Source organism: Gracilinanus agilis, chromosome 2, assembly GCF_016433145.1.
Source record: "Gracilinanus agilis isolate LMUSP501 chromosome 2, AgileGrace, whole genome shotgun sequence".
Classification (NCBI taxonomy): domain Eukaryota; kingdom Metazoa; phylum Chordata; class Mammalia; order Didelphimorphia; family Didelphidae; genus Gracilinanus; species Gracilinanus agilis.
In genome coordinates this window covers 441,044,446-441,056,086 of record NC_058131.1, presented here as the reverse complement: position 1 = coordinate 441,056,086, position 11,641 = coordinate 441,044,446, and the positions used below count along the sequence as shown (strand labels likewise).

The 11,641-nt window shown below is 36.9% G+C and overlaps 1 protein-coding gene across 1 annotated transcript in view; it reads left to right on the top strand.

Annotated features, from left to right (window-relative positions):
• TGFBI (transforming growth factor beta induced) overlaps positions 1-11,641 on the top strand; it is a 67,504-nt gene that overhangs the window by 21,084 nt on the left and 34,779 nt on the right. The window contains exon 2 of the mRNA XM_044659939.1: positions 9,922-9,986. Within this exon, the coding sequence (XP_044515874.1) occupies positions 9,922-9,986 (65 nt within the window). The remainder of the gene's footprint in view (positions 1-9,921; positions 9,987-11,641) is intronic.

Sequence of the window (11,641 nt, the reverse complement as noted above, 5' to 3'; positions counted from 1 at the left end):
CTTGTGTATGTCCACCCACCTCATATGTGTTTCTTGTAGACAACATATGGTAGGATTTTGGTTTCTGATCCACGCTGCTAATTGCTTCCGTTTTATGACCGAGTTCATCCTATTCCCATTCAAAGTTATAATCATGAGTTGTGCATTTGCTGACATTTTCGTATCCTCCCGTATTCCTACCCCCTTTTTTTAAAATATTATTTCCTTTTAAACCAGTGGTTTGCTATTAAGCCGCTATCCCTTGTCCCCTCCCTTGATTAACTTCCCTTTCTACCCCCTCCCTTATTTTCCCCCCCTCTTTTTGTTTTTAAAGGCCTTATGAATTCCCTCCCCCTTCTTCTCCCCTCCCTTTTTTTGACCTCCCCACTCCCCTGCTCCCCTTGGTTTATCCCTTCTGACTTTCTCAGTAGGGTTAGATAGAGTTTTATATCCTAATGGATAATATAGCTACTCTTCCCTCTCCGGGTTGATTACACTGAGAGTAACGTTTAAATATTACCTCTTAATGCTCTCTTCCACTCCTTCTTATAATAATATTTGTCCCCTCCCCTTCCCATGCCCTCTTTGTGTGTAATAGAATATCCTATTTTTCTTATTCACTCAAATTTCTCTTGGTGTCCCCTACTATTCACCCCCCTCTTTCCCAGCCCCCATGTCATCTTAGACCATTTGGTATTCTATCCTCTCCCTATGAATTATTTTTCTGATTACTATGAGAGTGAATGCTATAATAGTGAATAGAGTTCACTACAGAGAATTATACATAGCATTTCTCCACATAGGAATAAAGATAATTAGATCTTATTGAAGCCCTTAAAGAGGAAAATTTAAAAAATTATGAGTTTTCTTTCTTTCCCCTCTGTTTCTTATTTACCTTTTCATGTTTCTCTTGATTTTTGTGTTTGGATATCAAACTTTTCATTTAGCCCTGGTCTTTTCTGTGCAAATACTTGGAAATCTTCAATTTTGTTGAATGTCCATACTTTCCCCTGGAAGTATATAGTCAGTTTTGATGGGTAGTTCATCCCTGGTTGAAGGCCCAGCCATCTTGTCTTTCTGAATATCATATTCCAAGCCTTGTGGTCTTTTAGCGTGGAGGCTGCCAGATCCTGTGTGATCCTGATTGGTGCTCCTTGATATTTGAATTGTCTCTTTCTGGCTTCTTGTATGATTTTTTCTTTTACTTGGAAGCTCTTGAATTTGGCTATTATATTCCTCGGTGTTGTCTTTTCTGGGTCCAGTGTAGAGGGTGATCTATGGATTTTCAATGTCTATATTGCCCTCTTATTGTAGAACTTCAGGGCAATTTTGCTGAATAATTTCTTTTAGTATGGAGTCTAAGTTTCTATTAATTTCTGCTTTTTCAGGAAGACCAATGATTCTCAAATTGTCTCTTCTAGCCCTGTTTTCTTGATCTGTCACTTTCTCATTGAGATATTTCATGTTTTCTTCTATTTTATCAGTCTTTTGACTTTGTTTTATTTGTTCTTGCTGTGTTGAGAGATCATTGGCTTCTAATTGCTCTATTCTAGCCTTTAGGGACTGGTTTTCGGTTATAATCTTTTGGTTTTCCTTTTCAATCTGGTTATTTCTGGTCTTCAGTTGATGTGCCTCACTTTCCAATTGTGAAATTCTGCCTTTTAAACTGTAATTTTCTTGCCAGATCTCTTCCATCTTTCTAATCATCTCATATTTAACTCTTCAATAGCTTGTGACCAATTTTCATTATTTTGGGAAGGTTTGGATATGATTTCTTATTTGTTCTCCTCTGTTGTCTGGATTATATCTGTGTAAAAGTTGTTGAGTCTTCCAGAGTTCTTGATAATCTTTCTCTTCTGGGGTTCTCAATTTTGGCTTTCCATTGTTGTTAGCCCAGCGCCTTCTGCTCTTTATCCTCACACTCAGGGTCTGTCTGCGCTCTCTAGGCTCCTGAGGTCTCAGGTCCCGTTGTTCTCGGGTCGAGCCTCCTTGTCATCCCTGGTCTGCCCCTCTGCCCAAGGCTCCTTCAACAGTCTCAGCGAGCTGCTTCCACTGCCGTGCTCCTGTCTGCACCGGGTCCCCACTCGTGGTCCAAGCCTGTGCTCGAGATCTTTGTCCTCGCCTAGGGCACTGCCTTCACCCGCGCAGGTGCTCAGGAAAGTCCATGCCTGTTCTTTAGCCTCTTGTGGTCCTAAGTCTTACTGCTCTCAGGAACAAGCCCTGGAGCTGCCAGTGACTTAATGGGTGCCCCAAACCTGCTTTAACTCTTGTGTGCTGGCCTTTGAGTTGTATGTGGTGTGTGGGGTGGGGGAGGGGCTTCTTCCTCTCGCATTTTAGTGAGAGCTGTTTCACCCCTTTATATCATGGAAATGCCCCGATTCCATGTACCTTCAAAGCTGCGCCCTGTTGTGGGGTCCCTTCATTCGTCTGGATTCGTTTTTATGTCCCCTTGAGGAGTCCTGTATGCTTCGGTTAGGAGAGATCAAGCTGCTGCTCCTTACTCTGCCGCCATCTTAACCAGAAATGACATGGACTATGTTTTGAAGAAACCAGAGATTCTAAGAGTCAGACAAAACTTATCAGGCAAAGGTCATTTATTAAGGGCTTCCTATGTGTTAGGAACTGTATAGAGTATGGAAAATACAAAGAAAGGCAAAGAGTTCCTCTAAGAGCTTACATTCAAATGGAAGAGAAGATAAGAAAAAAAAATTCTCTACATACCAGATATATACAGAATAGATGGAAATTAATCTTAGAAGGGAAGGCACTAGTAATAGGGGGCCTGGGAAAGAATTTTGCTAAAGATAGATTAGGACAGAGAGTTGAAAGAAGCTAAAGTAGTTTAAGGTAAAGAGGAAACAAATTCTTATATTTCTAAAATGAAGCATATAAATGAAGGAAGGAGAAATTTAGCACAGAGACATTCAAATACAAATGACAGATGTAAACGATCTAAAAGAGCACAATTAGTAAAAAGGGAGAAAAAATCCTGACGAGTAAAAGCTCTAAAAAACTGTGAGAAATTTTAATTTAATTTTTATTATCATGCAAAACACATTTCCATATTGGTCATTGTTGTAAGAGCACTCTCATATAAATATAAACCCAAAATAAAACTATGAATACACTGATGTGAAAGATAGTATGCCTTGATTCTTATTCATCCAACTCCTAACAGTTCTTTCTCTGGAGGTAGATAATATTCCCCATCATGTCTTTCAGAATTGTCTCAGATAATTTCATTGCCAAATTTTTATAGTTGATTAACATACAATATTGCTGTTATTATGCATAATGTCCTTCCGGTTCTGCTTATTTCTCTGTAGCAGTTCATGCAGATTTCCAGCTTTTCCTGAAAACATATTCTTATTTCTTATAGCACAATAATATTCCATCACCAGCATTTACTGCAATTTGTTCAGCCATTCCCCAATTGATGGAATCCCCTTAATTTCTAATTCTTTGCCATCACAAAAAGAGCAGCTATAAATATTTTTGTACAAGTAGGTCTTTTCTCCTTTTTTATTATCTCTTTCAGATACAGACTCAATAGTGATATAAAAGGAACAAAAGGTATGCATGTTTTTATTGTCCTTTGGGCATAGTTCCAAGTTTCTCTCCAGAATGGTTTGATCAGTTCACAACTCCACCAACAATGCATTAGTGTCCCAATTTTGCCACATCCCCTCCAACATTTATTGATTTATTGTCAAATTGGCCAATCTGATAGGTATAAGGGGGTAGTTCAGAGTTGTTTTGATTTACATTTCTCCAATCAAGAGGGATTTATAACATTTTTCATGTGATTATTGAAAGCTTTGATTTCTTCATCTGAAAATTGCTTATTCATATCCTTTGACCATTTGTTAATTACGGAATGACTTGTATGCTTATAAATTTGACTTAGTTCTCAATAGATTTGAGAACCAAATACCTTTATCAGAAAAATTTGTTTTATCAAACACTAGGTTGCTAAGATTTTATATAGTGTAGATCTAATCTACATCGCATTGATCCACCATGCTATTTCTTCTCCAGTACTAGACTGTTTTGATGATTGCTACTATACAATGTTTTATAATTATGTTCATATAATTCCTGGGTTTGTCTTGCCAATTAGATTCCCAGGTATTTTATTTTTCATTAAGTCCCTTGGGATTTCCCTGGATCATTGCATTGCTAATAGTAAAGAAGTCCATTACATTAGATTGTGCCACAATGTATCAGTCTCTGTGTACAATGTTCTTCTGGTTCTTCTCCTTTTGCTCTGCATGAATTCTGGGAGGTCTTTCCAGTTCACATGGAATTCCTCCAGTTCATTGTTCTTTTCAGCACAGTAATATTCCATCACCATCAGATGCCACAATTTGTTCAGCCTTTCCCCAATCAATGAACACTCCTGTCAAGATCTATCATCTCCACATAATCTGATAAGGATGGTTTAGTTGATAAGAAAATAACAGGACATGGGAGACGATCTTAACTGTTAAAGTGCCATTGAGTCACAAGTTCATTATATTTGAAAATTCAAACTCCTTTTCACCCAAAAGCACCAGGAAAGTTTCCCACAGTTGTGCAGAACTGCATTTTTAACACTGACAGTACAACAGGCTTAGAACCTTCAAGGTGAAGATAAGAACCAGGCTTGACCTTCAGCTGGGTGATTATCAGCAAGCCAAGTTAGAGTACTTTTCTATAGGGCAAAATGCCACTGCTAAACTAAAGTTTTAGCCTTGTGTTTCTAAGAGGCTGGATTTCTGACCAAAGGGGAAGAATGATAACCTCTTGACTACTGGTTTGCTAAGAGCTTAAACCTTTTCAATAAGGAAAGGTGTGGATCAGAAAAGGAGTCAAAAGAGGAGTCTCAGATTTTTATCTATTCTCTTATTGGCTTCCCACATATTAACCCTTTTTGTTTAAATTGAAAAGGGCATTCACCTGTTGGGCTGTATGAATTTCTCTTATGAGGGCCAAGGGAAACTTCCACACTCCCTCATTTTCCAGTTTTTGGGCTTTTTTGAACTACAAAGAGTGTGACTATGAATATTTTTGTACAAGTATTTTTCCCTATTATCTCTAGAGTTTTTTTAAAAATAATTTCTCTTTCTATCTCTTGCTGCTAAACATTGTTGTTAAATATAGAAATGCTATGATTTTCATGGATTTTTTTTGTATTCTGAAACTTTACTAATGTTATTAATTATTTCAACTAGTTGATTCTCATGAAGAGTTTTTAGAAGCATTAAATATTTGAATGTGATTAACAGTTTGGGCAACTAACAAAAGGAAGTCTGACTAACTCTAGGGAGGAGACATTTCATGTAATGGCAAAATAGCATGGTGGAATGTCCTGAAATCACTAGATTCATATTTGAATCCTTAGTATGCCACTGCATATCCTAGGGTAAATCTCTTCCCCTCTCTGGACTTCCCTTTTACTCATTTATAAAATGAGAAGGTAGGAGCAAATCAATCAACCAATCCATCAACATTTATTAAGTGTCTATTATGTTCCAGGAACTGGGATACAAGCACTGAGATGCCAAAAAAAAAAAAAAAAAAGGAAGAGAAAGTCCTTGTACTCAAGGAGCTTATACTCTAATGGGACAGACAACATGCAAACAAATATATACTAAGTAAGCTATATACAGGATGAATAGGAAATAATTAAAAGAGAGAAAGCCCTGGAATTAAAAGCATCTCCAATGTCCCCTTGGTAGTTCTTTGATTCATTGTGTATATTATTGAGAAAGAGGAGGTGTTTTGGAAAGGATCCAGAAAAAAAGGGAGGAAAGGCTATTGAGGAAAAGAAGGGCCTAGTCTAGAAGGAAAGACCTGAGTAAGTAAAGTTGGTGAAAGCTAAGGAGAAATAGTTCAATTCAATCTTTTCTTACTTTGAGCTTGACATTATACCAGATGTGAGAAAGGACAGGAAAAGAAAAAAGGCACGAACCTTATCCTAAAGGGGATTTTTACAGGTAAAATAGAAAACTGTGCAAAAATTATATTAAAGAAATACTACATTTGATAAAATCAAGGGATAATATATGTTGTTTATATAATAAGTATTTGGGGGGCAGAGAGATATTAGCTGGAATTATCAGGAAAAATTTCATGGAGGAGATAGGATTAGAATTTAAATGGGGAGGAGAGAAAAGACATTCCAAGTCAAAGCAGAAGCATTTAAAATGGCACAGACATAGAAATTAACATGGCATGTTTGGGACATTGAGGTGACTGCACTCTGAAGAGGATCATGAAGGACTGATACCTGAAAGAGCTAAATTATGAAAAGACTTGAAGTGAGCAGAGAGGTTTTATTTGAGAGTATAAACTCAGTGAAATCAAGAGAAGGAAAATTAAATCCTGTCAGCATTGCTCTTTGAAAATGGAACTGATGCATACAATGGGTAAAAAAGGCAGACTGAAGCATTGATCAATGGAAATCTTTTGTTTTCATTCATTTTGTTTGCTTCTGACCTCCAGGTTCATGGATGATAGAGAGCTGGCTGTGCTCAGTATCTTCATCATCCATTTCCTTGCCAAAAGTCCTTTTTCCTTCATAAGTAACTTTTCTTCATTTCCAGTAAGAGAAAACATGTCAGTATTTGGAGCCCTTTGTCAAACACAACATATGGATTTTATTACAGGAAATGATTACAAATGACCCACTATTCAGTGACTCGAGTGTATTTTATTACCATGGAAAATTCACTTCAGGTCCTATTTCTGATTTTTAAAACTCAACAGGGGTAACACAGAGACTGATCATACAAAAGGGGAGCTTAGGGCCCATTTTTCCTGTTAAGGAAATATGCAGCCCACGCAGTGCTTTGAGACCCAAATCTGATTAGCAACCCTAACATTTTTGCATTCAACAACTCAACCAATACTGCAGGAAATCGTGGTCAGCAGGCCTCACGGCCTGAACAACAGGCTGTCTTTGTGCAAGACTCTCTCTGAAAAAAAGTTATGCTTATTTAGTGTGCAGTGTTGACCCTGACGTCATGGAACTGGAATGATCTGTAACCAAGGCTCAGACATCATAAATGTAGTTTGGTTTAGACCAGTTTAGGTGTTGTTAAGTTAAAAAAAAAAAGCTACAGGTCTGTTTCATAAGTCCCAACATTGTTTAATAAGTTGGATATTTATTGAAGGGATAAAAGCCAAGATCTGCCAAAGCTAAGGGAAAATGCTAAGACCATCAAGATGTCATCAGTGACTCTAGTAGAAACTGATACTTCTGTCCAAGGACTATAAAGTTACCAGTTGTTACATTCTTTGTCAAAAATTTAGAAATTGGCCTCTTAATGATTACAGCTGTTATGAAGCAATCTTTCTAATCCAGAACCAGAGCTAAGCTAGCTGCAGAGATCAAAACTTTGCCTCAGGCATCAATAACTTCAAGGAAAGAATGTGCTTTGTCTTCCCCCACCCACCCAGCAAAGCACAGACTCTGCTGCCAGGCCCCTGGGTTGCCATCTCTTGAGTCCTGTGCTGTCACTCACTGTATGGCCTGGGTACTTGTGCCATGGCCTTGCAGGATAGAGTTGAATTAATTTTGGAAGAGCCATAAAGACAGCATTTTCCAGTCACTACTTGAGCCCTAATTAATAGAAAACTCAGCCCTTGTCCTCTCTAGATCCTATTCATTTCATCTTCTTTTCCCATTTTAATTTATGAAGTCTTCCTTTATTGTTAATGGCTTCATCTTCATCTTACATATTTTCCTCTTATATTTAGTTCATCTTATTGAGGCAGATGGATATTAGACCTGGAGCTAAGAAGATGAGTTCAATTCCCACCTCAAATATTTACCAGCTATGTGACCCTGGGAAAGTCACTTAATCTCTCTCATCCTCAGTACCTACCTTACAGAGTTATCTTGAGAATCAAATGAGATCATCTGTGTAAAGTGCTTTATAAGCTTTAAAGCACTATATAGTTATAAAGTACTTTGTAAACTGTATGATCTTTATACATATTAGCTATTATTTTGCGGTCTTCATTGCAATCCAGCTTTCACTGCAAGGTACCTAGAGATATACAAAGTATTGTGGCACTTGGCACTCTCCTTATTAAACATGTTTGCTTTTTTCTCTCAAGGTTGAACAAGGTTAGGAGAAGGAGTGAGAATACTCCTTGCTCCTTACTGCCCCTTCCATGATATATTTGATAAGGGGGATACCCAACCCTATTCAAGCAGAGAGGCATTCAGTATTATGAGGCGCAGGCAAGGCTACAAATGGCCCAGAGAAGTAGGGTGTGCCTCCAGATGCTGAGAAAGTTGGTAACAGAACCATGCCTATACATACAGTAACATGCATAGCCTACCAAGATATTCTAGAACTCAAAAAATTTATGTCAGTCTTTCAGAATTTGTCTGAATCAAATCCATGTGTTCCATTTTATACTACTGGGCAATTTTATTCAGCATCTAAAAAATAAAAAATCTTTTGGTTGTAAACAAAGGGTTAAAAATTATGTTGCTTTCCTAAGGCTAGAGGGCCTGAAGAACAGGTAAAGGTCATAGTAATCAGGGATATAGGAAAGGAATTGCTTGTATCTAGATCAGTGGTTCCCAAACTTTTTTGGCCTACCGCCCCCTTTCCAGAAAAAATATTACTTAGCACCCTGGAAATTAAATTTTAAAAATTTTAATAGCAATTAATAGGAAAGATAAATGCACCTGTGGCCATCACCGCTTTCCTGAATCTCTGCAGCACCCACCATGGGGTGGTAGTGCCCACTTTGGGAATCACTGACCTAGATAATCAATCTGGGTTTATTTTAAGATTCTGTTTGGAAACCCTGAAAGAGAATGTTTGCATTCATCATAGAAAGACATTCAGTAGACCACCTTTTCCCCTCCCTCTTATGGACTTCAACTTCTCTCCAGGCATTAACAGTGATAGCAGAAGGGCTAGCACATGGGGAAGATGGTGATTTTTTTCTTTTCTTAATTCAACTTCATGGAAATTTAATTTATGAAAGGAAAATCATACTTCCTTCTTCATCTGATTAAAGTATAAAGGAATATGTAAGAGGAGATGGGAAGAAAACTGTAAAACACTCTGTTCCTATATTTATATCTTTTTACCCCATTCTAATTATTTATCTTTCCTCTTACTCACAAGTCTGACTTTATCTTTGACTTTTATGATTAGCAATAATAACATTACAGGATCTAATAAAAGATTAGGAAGCATAGTAATACTCAAATATTTAGCCAAATATGGAAAGGCCTATCACCAGCAAGCTGACCATTTGGTGATAGATAAGGCAAATGACTTTAACAACAGCAATTAACAAGAATAAACATAAAAGATACAGACTGTTGTTCAGATCCCAAAACCAGGTCAAGAACTTACAAAATTCAGACCATGTTGGTGAACCAATGGTACACATGGCTGTTTAAAAGACAAGAGCAGGTCTTATTCAAGCCTTACCAGATTTGCCTCAATATCTAGCACATAGGAAGAAAGAAACCCATGGAGGTGAACTGCATGCTGGACTTATATAATCAGAAGACAATCAATTGTGTGACCTTGGGCAAATTAATTAACTTTAAGAAGCCCTTCTTTTCTCATCTGGAAATCAGGAATGATAATAATAGCATTTGTATCACAGGGTTATTGTATGATTTGAATGAGATCATACATTATGAAATACACTACACAAATGTGGCCTATTATTATAGCAAAGATTTTTTTTTAACAAATAAGCATTGAACAAATGAGCGAATGAATAGTAGGCATTTAGAAAATGTTTATTAAACTGAGTTGAATTAGCTTCTGAAGAAACTGTGAAGCTTATTTTTTTATTTTGCTGATTTTTTATTTAAATATGGAAGATGACATTTGGGGGAATTATAATTAAAAGAGAGGGCACTTGAAAAGAGTTCTGAAAATCTATCCTAACATGTGATCTCTTTCATTCTAGAGTCATCAGTTATGAATGCTGTCCTGGCTATGAAAAGGTCCCTGGAGAAAAGGGCTGTCCTGCTGGTAAACCAGTCCCTCAAATTGTTGACAAATCATAATAGGGAGCTAAAAGGAGTCAGGATTCTGGACAGGGGTAAAAAGGAAGCATTTCTAGCATTCTATGACACTTTTAGATTATGAATGAGATGGAATTCTGAATATTCTCCTGATATTTCTAAGTGTCATGCCGGTATGATCAGTAGAAGACAAAGTCTAATAGAAGCTAGAAGCAATGCTCATTTTTCTTCCAGTGCTGTTGTTACTGACTTTAGGGAGATGGATTTTCCCCCCTTAATGAATCTGGTGAACCAAGTTCTAATTTTGAAGATGTTCTTGGGTAAGCTTAGGTGGGATGAGCTCACTGCTTCTTATTCATCTTGACTGTTGAAGCAGGTTGGGAGCAGTTCCAAGCTGTACATAGCAGCAATGTTTGCCCATCTAATTTCTTCTCATTTCTGATTTGATGGGAAAGTATAATAGAAAATCCCTGGGGGAAAACAAATGAAATTGAAGGGACATATAGGATCCCACTGATCTTTATTTCTAATTTTGATGGAAAAGAGTAATGGGATAACCAAAGTCAGTCTATATCTCTCAAATTGTCCTTGTGATGAGTACTTCCTTTTATACCTAGAACCATGTGGAGAAAAATAACTTTCGATTTGGAAATCTAGAATAGAGAATATAAGAGAAAAAAAAATACCACAGTCACAGAAAACAATTTGTATGATACAGCTAAACTTTCCTCAAGTCTTTTATTTAATATCATTTCTATTTTAGCATTTAGTCCCCCATGGACTGAATTAGCCATGAATGAATTTCTTTTTCATTGACATATTTTCCAACTCCCCCAGAAACTATAAAATCTGACATCCTAAAAACCATGCAATAACAGTTGATACCATGGCAATAGAAATGATGCACAAACGTGAATCACAGATGGGATATAGTGTGACTGGCAAAAGTGATAGCAGGGACCAGGGGAAGGAAGGGAGCTTGGAGAATGACAGAGAAGATCATATTACCACTAGAATTCAGTTTAACATCTACTAAAAATGCATATATCTTAGCCCAGTACCTGACATGTCCATATCCATGTTCTTTGAGCAGAAGATGTTTCAAATTTATAAAATGCTTCTAAAGAAATAAAATATAATTCCTTTTAAGTAAGTTTAGTAATTCAAATGAGGATTCTGAAGTTCATTCATTCAAATTATTCTCTGTTAGAGATATTCAGTGGGCCAACTGAATAGTTTCCTGGATGAAAAAGATATGATTTGTAACTCATGCATTGATTTTGGAGAGCTTGTAAATGGGTGCTTCTAAGTTCATGAAAGTGTTTCTAGGATTGGCAGTTAAATGGCATGGGCAATGAAGAAAAGGCTTGTTTAGTCCCACTCTTTTCTAAATCAACACATTTTAAAATAATTAAGTTCAAATCAATAAGACTCTTATGTTTTATTATCCTGTTTTACCTAAAAATTTTTGAGAAAATAATTGAGATGACTTTAATACACAATGATCATCCTAGGTATAAGTTGAGGACTTATGTTTTCAAGATTTTTACCTCTCAGCCTTCACTGTGGCATTAACACATCAAACATTAAATGTCTTTTAATAGAGAGGGAGACAATGTGTCAGACAGGTATAGACCAGTGGGGTCAAATTCAAATAGAAAG